At 37.0% G+C, this 17,570-nt stretch overlaps 1 protein-coding gene across 21 annotated transcripts in view; it reads right to left on the reverse strand.

Annotated features, from left to right (window-relative positions):
- SORBS2 (sorbin and SH3 domain containing 2) overlaps nucleotides 1-17,570 on the reverse strand; it is a 145,230-nt gene that overhangs the window by 59,519 nt on the left and 68,141 nt on the right. For 4 of the 21 annotated variants that reach the window (XM_071432240.1, XM_071432239.1, XM_071432227.1 and 1 more), the window contains exons 1-5: nucleotides 11,764-11,859; nucleotides 11,134-11,160; nucleotides 10,011-10,135; nucleotides 8,404-9,021; nucleotides 679-1,164 (exon numbers count right to left, since the gene is read on the reverse strand). In XM_071432240.1, coding sequence (XP_071288341.1) covers nucleotides 679-1,164; nucleotides 8,404-9,021; nucleotides 10,011-10,135; nucleotides 11,134-11,160; nucleotides 11,764-11,824 — 1,317 coding nt within the window. In that variant the 5' untranslated portion in view covers nucleotides 11,825-11,859. Of the gene's footprint in view, nucleotides 1-678; nucleotides 1,165-8,403; nucleotides 9,022-10,010; nucleotides 10,136-11,133; nucleotides 11,161-11,763; nucleotides 11,862-17,570 lie in introns of those variants that run through there. The other 17 variants (XM_071432228.1, XM_071432230.1, XM_071432229.1 and 14 more) reach the window with 12 other exon arrangements.

Consider the following 17,570-nt stretch of genomic DNA (forward strand, 5'->3'; position numbering starts at 1 on the left):
CCACATATGAGTATACTAAGGTACAGAAAACTGAATGTATCTATAAAGTGTCTAACTGCATACTGGTTTTTCCCTTGACTTCACCAAGAGAAAAGTAACAGTACACTTGAATAGTTCAAGATTATTTATGCAGTTCAGTCCTATAAGAAACTGTATTTATGAAAGGAAAAGGTTAATTAGAGGAGAGAAAACCAGTTTTGTGCAGTCATCATGGCTGGGGAAAAAACTGCATTAAATACTGTGAACATTTACTATGAATTTACAAATAACATTATTGAAGTCTGCATCTCAGTGTAAGTCAAAAATGGTGGTAGTCCAGACTCCAAAAACCTGTAAACCGATAACAATATTTTAAACAAATTTCTTCAAGCTCCATGGAATGCTTGCTTTCAATACTTTGGAACAAGTATTTCTTGAATTGATTTTTTTTAAGCAAGGCATTTGATACACCTTAGCTGACCACTCACAACTGTGCAGCAATCATTTCGTACTCCCAAATCTGCTATGCCAATGATTTTTTTTTTAACAACTGTTACAAAACACTGTCAGACTGTGACCATGGAAAATTACTACCAAAATACTTGTCTGTGTAATGGGATAACAGACAAGGTCGAACTCTGTTCCCCTCTGACAACCTGTTTGAACAAAATGGAGGAGGAAAAAAGGAAGCATAATTACATGAGAGGTGGCAGCAGTGTTGGTTAAGGTGGTGCCATCTGACACAGCAGACATCTGGCTCAGGGTTGGGGAAGGTGTTTCAGAGCAGTCAGTGGTATCATAGCTACAAGTCTGCAGCTCATCTAGGATGGCAGTGGAGCACTCGCTCAGCGTGCGCGAGGAGCACTCGCTCATGGCAGAGTCTGTGCTCACAGAGGCTGCTTCGCTCCTGTTCCTGGGGGCAGCACTGGCAGCAGCCAGGAACGGGCATTTGTATGGACACTGGGACAGGGCTGGGCTCTGATCAAAGAGGGAAGGCAAAAAATCATCAAGCGTTGGCAAGGAATATGGTACTGGGTGGGTGCCACTGTCTGGTGAGAAAGAGGCTCTGTTAACTGGTACCACAGGAGAAGGAAGAGGCAGTGGAGAAGCTTCTGTTGCTGTTTGTCTGTGTGTCTGTGAAGCATTTACCTCCATCACAGGGGCAGTTACTTTCTGGTTTCCAAGCTGAGATTTGAGGGAAAAAAAAATAAGAAAAGAAACAGATTACTTAATGAATAAAGAACTTTTCCCTTTGCCTCTTGCTGGGTGTAGGGAGATTACAGAAGTGTAAGGTTTTCAGCCACCCAAGGAAGTTCACATTTACAAAGATTAGGAAATAAATCAACCATGCTCTATATTAGAGTAGGACAACATGAAAGAAATGAATGCATAAAATACTAGTGGAAGCAATGCCAGAAACCATAGTGTGCTGAGGATGAATATTCATAATGTACTGCAATATTAATGATCTCCATTGTGCATTGAGGGGGTCACACTATTTTATTCTTCACATATATATGAGGCTAGAGAATGTCATGTCCATGTAGTTTTCAAAGTAAAAATGTATCTGCAAGTCTGATCTCGGTAAATGTGACACTTATTTTGTCAAGGATAGGCATGATTTTGAAATTAACTGTAATATAAAGATGAGCAGGACTGCCAGATATACAGGAACACACTTAATGACTATTCATATGATCTGCAAGTAATAGCTGGTAGAATTTTTTGCCTCTTGTGACTGAATACAACTTCTCCACTGCCTCTCTAATGAAAATATTTGGATGATCTTAGAATTTCCAAGCACCCTGGAAGCACCCTGTCACAACCTACTCTATGAAGTGTATGCATAGAAGTCTTTTCAACATTAGAGGACATAAGGATTGTTAGGGTAACTGGTATAAATCTGGGGAACAAAGACTGGGAACACAAGAACAGGACATACTGAAACAAAACATGCCAGTTTGGATTCAGCACAGTTCCTTAAAAGTAGAAGGGAACAATCTCCTGAGAGTGCTTCTGAAAACTGCCACACAATGTGTGAGCTTTATGTTCTGTCATTTCAAATCAGTCACAGGCCACTCAGTTTAAACTAGCCCTGCAAGTGGCTTTTTGCATCTGCAACTTCTTTTTGAACTAAAGCATGTTGGCATCTAGTATTTGTTAAACAGCTACACAAATCCTTCTATACTGCCTATTAAACCACAAGCTTTCCATTAATTCCTAAGTATTAAAAATGCTGCCTACTTCAGCACTAAGGGTTTCACTGTTGATAGGGCTGAGGACATCTGGAAAAGCTATTGGGAAAGATTGTTTGGGATTTTAAATTTATGTAAAACAGAGGACAGTAAGACACTATATGTAGTAAATACCACTATAAAAAGAAACATTCAGTCATCCATATCACCTTGTTATCAGTAATATGGATATTTCCTATGCTTAGACTAGGCAGATGTCTTTAATCATTCAAAAAATGTTTCAAGCCATCAGATTAAAATGCCATTTTGGCATTTTAATCCAAAATCTGAAAATATCTTCTAAAGCCCTTGTGGAAGACTTGGAACACAACCCAGATTATGCTACTTACAAGAGGTCACTGGGGTTCCAGTTGCATAATTCTTGTTGAGATCAACTAGAATTTACACAAATAACCTTACTGAGGTCAATGGGACCATCCCTATAAATAAGAGTTACAGAAAATAATCTTAAGTATGTGAACAGATATCTATTACTATCAATTGTTCCAATTGATTAAAAATAAATCTTTGGCATCATTGGATCTCTAGGGTACACAACAATAGGCAAAAGCTGCTGTTAAAATCTGCAGTCAAAACAGTGAAGAAACTTAGTCAAACAGCTTAAAATCCAAATCTTATTCACAGCAATGTTTCAAATCTACAATTGAACACCCCCCAACTTAATCTTTTCATAGAGGAGATCTGAACAGATTACCTCTTAATTAAAATAATCAATAACTGAGTGTATGACTGTAAAAGGACACAGTATTTTCATAGAGAACTAATTTGCCAATGGAAACTTCAACAGAACAATGGACTACTATTAAAAATGATGTCATGAAAAATTAGGATGATTATGCAGCATAATATATTTAAGATGTTAGCATTTACACACACATATAAGAAACTGCAATTTCACCTCACAGGTACATAAAGGGGAGACAGAATCATCATTCATGATGATTTTCAACATCTATGTCATCAGATAATCATATCAAGATCTCCAGCAAAAGACAAGAACCAGATCATGCTGTAATTATGAGGCAGAGCCAAAAAGAAGCTCTGAAGTTCTTGAGACCACTTATCCTCTCAGCATCCCCAGAAGAAAAGTTACATATGACTGAGCCAAAATGTGTAAATTAATCTCTATTTGTTAAAATAGCAGGAAATCTTGGGGAGTTGAGAAATCTAGTAAACCGTCTGGCTCTGAACTGAGGAGATTTCTTGCATGCTTGAGAAAAGAAGGGATAGACAACACAAGGACAGATATTCAGGGTGCATCCAGAGAGCTAATGAAACTGAGATTTTAAAGAATTTAATTCGTTGTGATTGGCAAATAATAGCTGATTATTTGAGCCAAATTCTAAAAAAGAATATAAAGTTGTTATTCTTACAATGCAGACAGAAGGAATGCAGCAATTCTAGGAGCTGATTCCCAACATAAAGCTTCTAGGCTTTATAGAGTAGAACTTCTATTCTGCCTGGCTCTAGAATACTTTCATATATATAATCATCTCTGTGGGAAAGAGTGGCTGAAATTGTGATTTAAAACAGCCTTGTTTTTGAAAACTGATTTAAATCACTTAAAAAGACATGGAATGTTGGTAATCTCAAACACATACAACTGGCTACTACTGATTCATACTTTTCACTGTGCATGCAATCTCAGCTATGAATCATATTTTCTTATATTTTTCACTGTGAAAAATATGAAAAAGACAAGGCTGAAGGCATTTCAGAAAACTTTTAATACTGGCTCCATTCAGCATGCTTCAGATTAGATTTGTTATTGATATAGCAGCACAAATGCTAGCAGAAGTCAGGCAGATTAAATGCCCAACAAATACTTAATCAAATGATGAAAAACCAGCTAGACTGTGGCTGTCTTGGGTTGTGGAGCAACACTTGAGAGACAGATAAATGTCATCAGTCTTGATGTGAATTGAAGGTCTGAAGAGCAGCCTTTGCTGCCGACATCTGCTGGTCCTTTGAAATGCTTCTTTTCCATCAAATAGTAAAATGTCAGGCCTGAAGAGCACAGCTGGTATCCAATTCATATAAAGTAAACAGGTGACCCTAGTATGGGTCTCAAAATCAGTCATCTCTTGTTTTAATGCAAGATATGTGGGGAGTGGTGTGAGATTAATGACACCAGAGTCCTGGCCTTGCTTCAACAGTCAAGACACAGATAAGGAGACTCAGAGATAAGTGAATAAATTCATTGTGTTAATACATAGCAGAGTTTAGTAATCAACAATCAAATTACACCCATACATTTGCATAAATGGGTAAAAATACCTCTATTTTTAATTATTAAAAGCTGATTTCAAAATGTCCAAACTAATGCTGCAAATTATATTCCAATGCCCATTTTTCTACCTAGCCGTCTTATTCTAAACTCAGTATAAGGAGGTGTAGTTCAGCCCTTGTCTAAAGCAATACTAGTAATGCAGAACTTAAAATGAAAAATACCTGCCAAATTTTCTTTACTTCACATCTGTCCCCAGAATACTGAAACCAGTTTTCTCTTTGTTCCATATCACTCTACATATTGCCAATACCTAAAACTCAGAAATGTACTAGATGAATTGATTTAGATTTTTTTTTTAATTCTGAATTTATTTTCATTGATGCACATTTCTACAGCTATAAGGCTGTCAAAAGAAACACTTTCATAAAAATCTGCTATAGATGTTTTACTCGTCCAGGACATCAGGATTAAACCAAGTGTTCAATTCATCCGGGGAATTCAAATAACAAAAAAAAATGCTTTGCAACCTCAGTTTCAGAGAGTAATATCTAGAACACCAGGACACTTAGGAACCCAGGAACAAAATAATTAAAAAAAAAGAAAAAAAAGGAGGTGATTATTTCTGAAGATGCAGTTCAGAATTCTTCATCAGTTTATAACTTCTTCTTATAAGAAACTTGGACAATAAAATTTACCTCTACTGGTTTCATACTAGGAAATGCCAATTTCTCTGTTGAGATGGATACAGTCATTGCTCCTATCTGCAGTGTGGTGCAAAGAAGCAGCATCTCTTGGGACTGTAATAATATAACAATATTGAGTAACCTGAATGCTTCTATTTTCATATATACTTTTAAGGGGTTTAACCTTTCTCTGAGTAGGAGTGTTTACAAAATGTCACTCAGTGAGTCATAGCACACTTCTGCTTGCTCCTAAAGTTTCAACAGATAAGCACTGAAATTCAGTGCAAATGGGAGCACAAACAGCAAGATACATTAACCTGGACCACACAAGCTCCCTCTGGGCTGTATATTTCCATACTTTGTGACAAAATACAGTTGTACATGTTGGCTAGACACAGATAACCCACATGCACAGTATTTCTTCTTTACTACCTCTTAAGAAGAGATAATTACCTGATCTTACCTCATTCTCCTTCACATACATAAACCCAGATGCAGAGGGAGAGTTGCACCTTTCTAAGTCTATTTGGTTTTTGAGAGTTACTCTGGCAACTTTAAACACTGCTGACAGGCCTAATCTACAGTCTGAGAGCATCCTCTGAGGACAGAGCTTGACATACAACCTATAAGCTGCAGGTAAAAAAGTATTTTAACTCCTACACAAAGTCCTGTAGAGCTTACAGATCTAAAATAATTTAAAAAATGAAAATACTATCCTGCATGAAAGTTAATTTTCTATGTGAGAGAAATTGTGACCTTTGCAAATACTATGATATATAGCACTAAAGGGATCTTAATATTTGGCATTAGCTAGAACAGTTTCAAGGTTTTAAACTGAGACCTGAGTCAGAAAATAAATATTTTTTAAACATATAGCTGCAGCCTTTATTTCTAATCTTAGTTCATGGCATCTTCATTTTTGGAACTCGCCTGATGCACATTTTTACACAATCTCACATGCTGATTTGTACTCTAGTTTTTGGTATGTATTTTAGCAAGGAGCTACAAAAACCCACTGGCTCCACCACTCAATTGTGATGCCAAATACGCCCCCTTTCATTAGAATTTATTTCAAAATTGAACACCACAGAAAATGTCAGCTGCATTTTGCAGATAAGAGATCCATAAAGGGATACAGCTTGAAAAGATGGCTACATGACTTAATGATCTCTGTGATCAAGTGAAATTTTTCTCCTTTTATTCAGAGCAACCCAGTCACCAAATTTCTGATAGTGCTTCCCACATCCTGAAATCAAGGAGAAAGCAGAAAACTAAGTGCAGAATTGCCAAATAAGCCACAGATACTTTTCTGATTTTACAGCTTGAAGTGAAACTAAACAAGATTCTAAATTAATGTGATTCTAAATTAATGCAAAATGTGTTTTGACTTTTAAAATTCCAAAATAGCAGCTAGAAGATGAATTATTTTTAGTTTTTTTGATTCAACTTTGAGTATTATTCTTAATCATAAAAAGATATTTCCCCTAATCTTTATTAGCGATCATACTTTCTGTTTGAGAGATTTATCTGCCCATATATAATGCATAATATTCTAACAGGCTGAGCAACTATTTTTAAGTGAAAAGATAACAGATGCAAAAGTTGAATTGGCCACACCTACACCTGTTCTGCTGTTTGACAGTATCCTTTGATACCCATATTTAAAAGACTTGCAATATCTTCATATCTACCCTATCTAGCAGAAAAAGCTGTGGCTCAGCTTTCCTTGCTGTTTCTGACATGGATTCTTTACTTGGCTCTTGCTTGAACTGACTTGTCTTACCTGACAAAAATCACTGAGTAGCAGACTGGTTCTTCTAAAGGGTAAAGCAACTTGTTTTTTCTCAAAATGTTCTAAATTTTATGCAGTCTAAAAGAAGGATTTAAGATGACAGATTTGTGTCTAGTCTTGAGGAGGAAAAATGTGGTTATTGCTTCTGTGCTCCTATTTTTTAATGGAGAGAATTCAAAAGGAGCATTGCAGACTGTTGCCATATAATTTAACAGAGCTCTGTTCTGATTAAAAATTTTGCTTGGCATTTGAAGAGGGAGACAGACATATCACAACTTTAAAACTACCCTGTTTTTAATGCAGATACTTATGTCTTCCAGAGTAGAAACCTGGTTAAATGTGATGCTCTGAAAGAACCTCAGTCTGGAAAAGCAGAGGTGTTACTATTATTGACAACAGGGCTGTAAATGGACTTTTTAATTTACAAGATAGTGCTGCATTTACTTCAGAGTAGCCTCAATGATTCCAGCAGAACTAGATGAACACAAATATGCCATGATGGGATTTTCCCTCAGACAAAGCTTTGAGGCAGACATGCCTAGACCTACAGCAATCTGTACATCCATTTCAAACACAGATAAGCTGTTATATTGGTAGATGTACTAGAATAATTATCTTTTTAAATAGAAAAACCCTAATGTGGCTAGGTACAGCAGAGTAGAAATTAAAAAGCCTATTCAGAGCTCTTCTTTTGCCTAGTATGTATTCACTGCTGCTTTCTTGTGCCCAGGCTTATTTTATTTGACTCAGGCAGTTTCTGAATGGTGACAAACCCTGCTCAGCCTCCTCTGGTCCTACACTGTGTGTCTGATACTCCAATTCCTCCTAGGTGAGATCAGCACAGTTAAAGAATTTTCATTTCAGTAGGTGTAAGGTATAGGGGAAACAGATGGACCTAGAAGTTCAGTGCCCCGTGATGTTTCATATGGAGGTTGTTGACAAAGAATTTACAGACCCATTTTCTTTAAAAAGCTCTTTTGCACAGGACACATAGGAGATGCCAGTGCCCAGCCTTGCAGAAAGCACTGACTCACAAAATTTACTTTTTGTGGCCCTAGAAATCTGACACAGCTGCATTTAAGATCCCCCCAACCCCATCCAACCCAACCTTACTTGATCCTTCCAGCATCTAAGGCAGCATAACCCTCTAATGCAATCCTCTCTAGGAAGAGCCACTTGAGCAGATGCATCACCTACAGTACACTAATTTCCTATGTTGCATTTGCACTCTGTAAAGTGCTCACAGATGAATAAAGAAGTCTGCCTTCCATCTCAGCTAAGTTTTTTTTTTTCAATAACCTTCCAAAACCTTCAGTTTTTGTTCATTTCTGTTTTGGTCCACATGACAGGTAGTTTTACCCAGAAAACACAAGATCTAACTTTGGTAATGTAAGTATAACTAAACAGATGGTTATTAAGTGATTCATGAAGATCTAAAATAAAAGATGGAAAAATTAAATATACCACATGGCATTCTGCAGCCTGTGAAGAAGGAAGAACTGTAGACTTTTGTCCCAAATCCTTTGAAGACATCTTTGAAGTGTCTGGAGAAATACTAGGTGGATGATCTTGGATTTCAGGCTCTGCTTTATTGTCAGGGGTGGGAACTATCTGAACGGAAAGAGATGCTGTGTGTATCTCAGGCATGGGGTTACAGGCAGGTGAGACAGGCCTCTGTGAAAACCCTGGCTCTTCAACAGGCTTGAGCTGTTGCTGTGAATGACAAGGAATGCTACTTGCTGGGTCACGTGTCCGGGTTAATTTCAGGGTAGATATCTTACGTTTTTGAGACTGCTGCCTCTGGCCTTGATGGAGAGTGGTGCTAATGCCAGCTACTGTGCCTGTGTCTGCACTGGAGACTGAGGGCAGGGGTTTAATGATTTTCTGTGCATAGGACACACTTGTGTTAGATATTTGAGAAGACATTGTCTCCTGCACAAATGTCTCACTAGTGTAATAGGCAGTATCTGAGAGGAGGTGTTTAGCTGGGCCAGCAGTTCCTGCCTGGAGATTAATTTCGTTCTCGGGATTAGTTACTCTTGCTTTCCGAAAGCTTTCTTTTCTAGGAGGTGGCAGAGGTGCCTTATTTGCCAAAAGCATCCACACAGAGCAAAATAACATTGAAGAAGAAACAGAAAGAAAGTAAATGTTAGTAGGAGATATAGTTCAGTTTTACTTTTATATTTAAACAAAGGAACTAGCAAATTAAAGGGCTTCATCTCAACATTGCTAAAGTCAATGAACAACTAAATTGGTCAGGTTCCCACCACCATTTCCTGTGCAACTTCTGTTTAAAAAGCCACATGTTCCGTTTACTCAGACCAAAGTGGGATCAGAAAGGATCAGAAGGAAGCCCACAGTCATTCGTTTTCTTTTAAAAAAACAATTCTTACACTGAAAAAGAATTATTGCTGTGAAAGCATTCAGGTATGTAAGTACTCCATGATCTTAGATAGCAAGCAATTATTCACAGGTAACACACATATATAAAACACAGAGCCTCTTAATCTTTTGAATTAAAATAGTACCAGAGAGAGTATTAAAATTGGTATGCTGATTTTTTTTTTGACAGATAAAGATGTTCCTAAGCATGGAGGTGGTTTTTTGTTTATGTTGTGTGGTTTTTTGGTTGGTTTTTTTTTTTTTTGTTTCTGTTTTTAGTATGCTCTAATTACATTGTTCTGCAAAACAGGCAGAAGCATTTTCTACCATATAATTAATACATCTTAATCCTCAGATATTTTGATGACCGGTGGATTTTTCCAAATGTAAACTGTTAATAAATATTCTTTGAAGTCTGGGAACACTCCTAGAAAGCTTTTACTTGTGTATGACCTAGTTTTATTTAGCAGTCTTGCTCACTGAAAGCAAATTCTGGTAATTAACCTGGGGGCACACAGCCTGTGTGGGGTATGCTTTATCTATGCAGCAAAGCAGCCTTTAGTGACCCACATGAGCAGGTGATTCACACTGTCTGCAAGACATCAGGCAATGTTTCATAGAGGTATACCATCCATATGTGCTAACCCCCAGCAGTGGTGTAGCATTAAATGTGGTGTGTCCAGTTTTACCTGAGTTGGTGATTTTTTATCCTGTAGGTTTGGCCGCACGCTCCTGAAGCCTTTTGCTGAAAGAGATGAGCTGCTAGCATCTCCATTCAGGGTCTCTCTGCTGCCATCATTGTAAGATCGCCAAGCTTTTGCAAATAGAAAAGAATGAAACCATTTTTTGGGTGTGATTAGTACATCTGCACTGCTCTCAACATAGCAGCCCACCTACTAAACAAACTGCACAACTGACAGTGATGCTGTTTTACCATGGAAGTTATAAGAACATGGCTAAAGCTGCCACTCTACAAAATATTAATCTTTAAAAGTTCAGAAAATTCACAATTCATTGACAACAGTTCTGGTATTGGGCAGGTAGACATCTTCCCACAATTTTCATACAGACTGTGGATTTTTAACCTTGAGAGTCCTTTTGAGGTGCTGGTGCTTCAGCCCCTGTATAAATCAGGCTCAAGTTTCTTCACTTTCAGATTACATTCTTGAACTTCATGGCTGCGTTAGATTTTGAAAAACATCTCAACTCATGTAAGGTTAGCTGGTCATGGCAGTTTCAAAAATTTCACCACAGTACCCTAGTTGTCCCAATAGTGTTCCAATCTTATTGCAAAATCTAAATTACACCTCTATTTTCCTGCCAACCATGTTTTTTTTTTTTCTCCATCCTCAGACCTGGAATACCCTCAAAGCGTTGGCCAAACACAGAGGGAGATGTTGAAGACAAAATACCGTAAGAGGCTGGGAACAGTGACACATTATGTGAGCAGGCTGCTAAGTGAAGGTGGGCAGAACTTGCAATCCTGAGTAAGGCACTAAAAAGGAAATAGCAAGTACCACTGAATGGTGCCACAGTGATGAAGCTAAAGGTGGCAAATTAGCAGTCTGGTTTTTTCCCACACATTTCATTTTTCTGACAACATATTCTGTGTTACATGAAATTACTGCTTTCAAATGAGCCCTGAATTTGAGGTCTTAACCATTAACAATTAGAATTACCTAATTTCAGAGGTGCTTCCCTTGAAGAATGAGGAAGTATGGAATAATGAAATCAAATAAATAGAAGATTATTGCAATTAATCCACTTACATGGTATTACACTGATACATAAATAATACAGTGTTTCATTTACCTGAATCTGGAGACTGAGAATCAGACCCTGAAAAAGAAATATCCAATATTAATTTGTGTTAGAAATAAATCAAATTTGCAAAAAACACACAGAAGTATTGATAAGATGCAGTTCTGCCTGTCTAATGAATATTTAGTATGTTTTACTTGTTATGAATATTTTTAGGTAAACAATCTTCATAAATTATTTTTTAAAACTAATCTAGCTTCTGACAATCATTTTAAAACAACACTCAGATTCCTTTCCTTGAGAAGAGTTTTTAAATCAAGTTTCAGTAAAAAGTTTGTAATAAGTAAAACGTCTTTTTCATGCTTTGTTATCTTGAAAGAAAATACAGGGGTGTGAGACCCAAAACACAGATCAAAAGCAAAATTAATTTACTAATTTATTAATTTACAAATGTAATTAATTTTTTCCTAAGTATTCCTGATTTTTTTCATGAATGACTACTAAACATAGGCAGAGAGGAATTAAGAACACTTTCTAAAAAGCACTGTAGAAGTAATACATCTGTCAGTGTGATGGGAAATAGTGCTACCCTTCTCCTCCTGGCAAAGTAATATGGCAGAAATGCACATTAGCAGAAAAAAAGCCATTCAGCAGTTTTTTCTCAGTGGTTGGTGGTGATACCTGAGGCCAATAGGTTTGGAGAACTCTGAACCCTCTTCACAGCTGTTAGTGTGACAGACATTGCAGCACGTTTGCGAGCACACCCACCGCTATCTGGAAGCACAAAACAATACAGACAGCAGCCCCAGACAAAGGGAGCAAGCACATGCAACACATCACACTGTGAGATATGCCAAACACACATGAAAATAAACATGCAGTTAAGGAACTGCTGCAGAAATCTCTGAATTTGCAGGTTTGGCAGATTAGCAGAATACATAAAATTTCACAGGCTTTAAATAACGATAAACCTCACAGAGAATAAGTGAAGAAAGCTGTGTTTAATACTTAATCCACTAGGGAAATATATACACTCTGTTACCTGAAAGACTGCTTAATTACAGCTAATTAGCAAAAGCAAACAAGTAATCAAGATAAAGGCTTAAGCATTTCAGAATAATATTAATCAATAATCTGCACTGTAAAATAATTTCATTGTAGGCATTAGAAAGACACCATTCATAAACTAAGCTCATGTTTGATCAGCTGACAAAGTACTTTTGTTCCTTTTGGATCTTTTATGCTCCAGAAACAAAATTACCAGTGAAGGCATAATTTTTTTTTTCATTTTGATGAAATGAACTGGTTGTCCCTCTTCCCCTTTTTTATCTAATGTAAGTTAAAAAAATAAAAGAAATATATATCTGGAACTGAATAACATTCTGAGGAAATGACTAGAAATCTAAAATAATTTTTAAAAAATGAGGTATAGAAAAAAACCTTCCTTCTGGATCTTGCTCAACTCCCTTCTTTATTCTACTCCTCTCTCACTGGAGCTGCCATTACATTTTATAAATACTCTCTTATTATTAGAAGACAGAACTTAGCTTTTTAGCAACTCTAGCATAGTTGTAAAATAAACTTAATAAATATTCTTTGCAATTATATTTAACTAGAGTATTTTTCTGCTCGTCACTAAAAGAATTATTTTTAGTATTTGATACTACTGAGATTTGATTTAGTGCTTCAAGGAAGTCAAAAACTACAAGTATGATAAATGCCTTTTTATTTCTGTAGCCTATGACAGGGAGTTTTATAAAATTAAGGTGTTTATGAAGACCTGCAACCTATTTGCAGAAAGTATCTTCCATAATAGCAGTGATTTGAGCCACAGAGTCATTTCTAACCCAGGTCTGCAAGAGAAGTAAGCTCCTGGTATTTCTTTGCTCATTCCAATATCCCCCTGCTACTTCAATCTTTCCAATACTCCCCTGGCCACAGGCCCTGTAGGATATGCATTAAGAAGTTGTTAACATTGGCAAACATCAGAGCCACTGCCTTAAAGTGGTACCAAAGACTCATTGCCAATTCCAAGGTGCAAGGCAAAAGGCCAAATCATTTCAGCCAGCAGTAGTTGAAAGCACTACATTACCTGCCATTAATTATTGGCATTGTACGTGTGACACAAAGGCAATGGCTATCAAATCTGTACATGTGTTTTAGTTTGCTTACATAAATACAGAATGGAAATGGTAATTGAAATTACATTTTCCCTTCTTGTATTCCTTTTCCTCCACCATTGACATCCAACAGAGGTAATTCCAATGAGATTTGGTGATGTGTCAATACTGGGGTTCTCTTCTAATCTGAATATTGGCAGACTTTGAAAGCATACACTTAATATAAGCTAATGTGCAAAAAAAAAATTTTATACTGTCACAGCTCTTATTCAAATTCAGTGGCAATTTATTTGTAACTTTTCAAGAGATACCTTCCTGAATTTTATGATAGAGAAAGTGAAGACCATGACAAAATGACTACAAACATTTAATTATTTTAACTTCAGAAAATTCTGCTTCCATTTAGTTTTTAATGTATACTTCATGGACCCATAATCTAGCAAAGTGTTTTACCTTCATGCAAGAGAAATAAAACAGATTTTAACTGACTACATACAATATTTACCCCTATATATATAATTTATATATTTTCACAAGTCTGTTCCTGCATTATTTATCAGTATCTGTAGAAAAAATAATGAGATCTAATTAGCATTCAGTTAAGACATAACCTCACATTCATATGATGTTGAGTTGTGCAAAATTTCTAGTAGAATAGGAATGTGTGTGGCTAAGCACATATTGATGCATGATGGGTTCCATCCTCTCATCTCTGTTCAGGCCAGGCTCCCATTAAGTGGAGTGTGGAGTATTAAGAAACAGTAAGGAAGACTGAATTAATGATCTTCTGCTCATTTCACTTGCAAACTATAAGCAATTATATCACATAGCTGTTACTTAAGGAACAAATGAGGTTATATGAAACATTCTATACAAAACGTTTGCATATATAAAAAATGTGGGCACAAATACGCATACACACACTCACAATTCCTTTGACCTGAAAAGTTCTTCAGGAAGGAGTCCTGTCTAACTAGAAATTGCTTTAACATTGAAGCAAAGGAGACCCAAACCAGCTAAGGTCTGCAGGCAGTGCTAGAATATGAAGTCAGGCAATAATTCACAATCAAAACAGCTGCCTAAAATGTAATCGCAGCTTCTTTTTCTCTTTCTCTCTTAATTGTTTCCACATTTAACCCTTCCCCCTAAATTCACAGCCCCAAGAGCTGCTCCCACTAGAGACAGCATCATCCTCAGTGAGCTGTGTATCTGTATTTGACAAATGGTCTACTGGTTGGGTCCTGCCCCAAAGCGAGATGGAGACGATTCAAAACACCACCATTTCATTTGTAAGAGCAAGGGGTGGGTTTCTTAAAAAGACTGTTTTGGAGAGTTAGTAAAAGCAGGGGCATGAACAAAGAGGGCAAAGACGAAAGGATGCTGACCTTGTGTGAAGGGGTGAGAGAGAGCAGCCAGGGGCAAGAAATTTTTAATAAGCTCTTAAAGCTTATTAAAGAGAAGAAAAATGCCATCCAAACATTAGGTTTGCTGATTATTATTCTATTCACTGAAATTGCGAATCGTATAATTTTTCCTTTTGTCTGCACAGTGAATTCTAGTTTAGAAGTCTTTAGAGCAGGGCTTCTTATTCCTTACTTGCATTCTGACCTTTTGAGGTAAAAATATAATGCTGGGTCCAACCGTCCAGGACAGACCAAGCTGCTGCCTCTTTATGTCCCCAGGTCCAACCAGGAGGGAGATTGGAAATGCCTTCCTAGCAGACAGATGTACACACCACATCCATACATGGCCAGACACACAGCCCCAAGCCCTCACACCAACATGGCACAATGGCCTCACACCCTCTCCTCTCTGGCTGAAGCTCCAACAGGGAGAATGGCACATGTGGACAGAGTGGATCCTTCCAGCAACTAACTGGGCTCAAACATTGAATCTGCCACTCATTCCATGCCTGCTCTCCTGGGACAGCCCTGGACAAGGGAAACCCTTTGTTCCTTGGATCACCCTAATTCGTGTTCTTGCCTGCCCTTGTGTCCCTGTGCTCTTCCAGGCTTATGGAGACAGATAGGCCTTTGATGGCTCCCATGATGGGTCTGGGAATATCCTGGCAGGGCAGGCTATTACTTGGGCTTCTACTCCTTCCACTCTTTATCTGAATTCAGTTTTGCATGTGCTGATGAGTTTTTTACAACATAATCTACACTGACAGGTAAACTTATTATTTGGTTCTTTCATGCTGCTAAAATTTAAATTTTTTGGAACTCAAGCCCACCTAATTTACTTCAGTGATTTAAAAGTGGCTTAATAATCTGCTCAGGAACTCTACATGGACCCAAGAAATTATGTTCTTGTCTCCCAGACAAAATGTAAGAGAATAGTCCATGTAATGACTTCCATTAATAATTTTAACAAACAGATAATATTAGCAGTCCTCCAGAATTGAATACTTTTCACTCTTGGCTGTTCTTTATGTGCTTCATCTAATGCAAACAGCTAACTTGTTTAACAGCTTTAAAATTAGATGCATTTATCAAGAATGATCTGTGTGAAATTCAGCCAAAATATTTACAGATGAACACTAAGAATCTGTTTTAACTATTAACTTCTATCCATTTCTTATTCCTCAATGCAACTACCTCTCCTCGCCATTAGCTATGCATGCACATATGCATAATGAACAATAAGGACATCTATCCTGTGTTTTAATCTGATGTGAGTTTCAGGGGCAGCTCATATTTTCTGTGAGTTAGTTAATCAAGCAACCAAGCTAATGATGTTCATCAATCTGTAAAATACTGAAGACTTATTGAAGAAACCCCCTAAATATAGGTTAAAATATGATTCTGTTGATGATTGCTTACTCTGGGTTTAAAAACACACACAAATTCTATGAGACTATTTTAGATTTATGACAACATTTGAACTCCAAAAGGAAGCAGAAGCCAAAGTACCCTTGATACTTCTGAAAAACCTTATCTGTATCCTACCTCTGCTTCTTTGCTTTTGCAAAAATGTTTCATTGCTTTATGCTGCTGAATATTCCTTCCTAACATGTGGAACAGAATTAACATCAAATGCTAAAAGATCTCTCCCATATATGGTAGAGTATTGCAAACCAAAGCTCTTCAAAACATTTTCTCTGTAGACAAAAATATCTTCCGGAGGGTTTGCTGAGACAGACTGCCAAGTCTGCAGCCACAGGGAAGGAACTCTGGATTAGAGGAACCCAGTCTAAGCAGTAGATTTACTTTTTATTTTTAAAGCTGCATGCACATTAGCTTTGCCACTCCACCAGTTACTGGCATCAAACTAGAGAGCTCATTTATCGGCAGGAGTCATTGATGAAAGGCATATTTTTTAAAACAAACTAGTGGCAAATCAATAGCAACTGATAACCTACAATGGCACCATGTACAAATTTCTGTTATAAAGCAGTGAAATAAAAAAAAAAAACACCAACCCCAAACCAAAGCTGTAGCACTCATGTTCAAAAGACAGCATACTGTAGAAAGAAAAAAGGTAAAAAAAAAAAGGAAAGAAAAAACAGAAAAAAGGAAATAGCTAGACCAGAACAGCCCATAGAACAGCTTCCACCTGAGTCACTCTTTCTTAATGAAGTAATGCTTTAGATAGGTGCAAGGATAGGTGTAAAACATCCACTTTTACACCCTACTCACATGTTTTTAATTTTTTTTACAGTCAGAAAACAATCTACCTCAATAAGATAATTGATAAGAATTGCCACATTTTGTCAATACCTTCCTTTCAGTGCAGCTGATAACATGCACATTAATATCAAGCACATAGAAGATGAAAAAAATGTTTTCACTGTCCAAGTGCAGAGTAGATTAAAGTTCAACCTAAAATCATGGTATCTTTAGGTAACTGGAGAGGATTTCAGGTGTGTTCAGGACTTTAAGGTCTGTTTTTAAGGCTCCTGTCTGATCAGAAGACTCCCAATCCCCAAGAGAAGTCATTCAGCTGCAGATTATTTAAATCTTATTTCTTCTCTCTTGAGATTTCATAACTTACATAAAAAATCTTAGTACAGCATCGAACAACATCAAAGTCATAACTTACATCAAAAATCTTAGTACAGCATCATACTTTGGGGCCACAGTAGCACAAACTGGCAATTTACCTCTTTATTCATATTTTTTGAAGTAGAAGCTATAAAATTACCTCTATCATGTGATTTTGACTCATATGATGGCAATGCACAATGTAATTATAGTATGATGATTAGGAAAGTTACATCTGAAATTACAGTTCCGTGAAACGAGTCGTATTTTAGTACTACCTGGATTATGCAGACTGACACATTTAGAAAAGACATCTCCACCAAAAATGAGAAAGGTATGGGAAAAGTTTCAAATAGTATTTTTATAAATTAAAAATACACCACTT

Source organism: Agelaius tricolor, unplaced genomic scaffold (assembly GCF_023055355.1).
Source record: "Agelaius tricolor isolate 1412-34295 unplaced genomic scaffold, bAgeTri1.0.p SCAF_8, whole genome shotgun sequence".
Lineage (NCBI taxonomy): Eukaryota > Metazoa > Chordata > Aves > Passeriformes > Icteridae > Agelaius > Agelaius tricolor.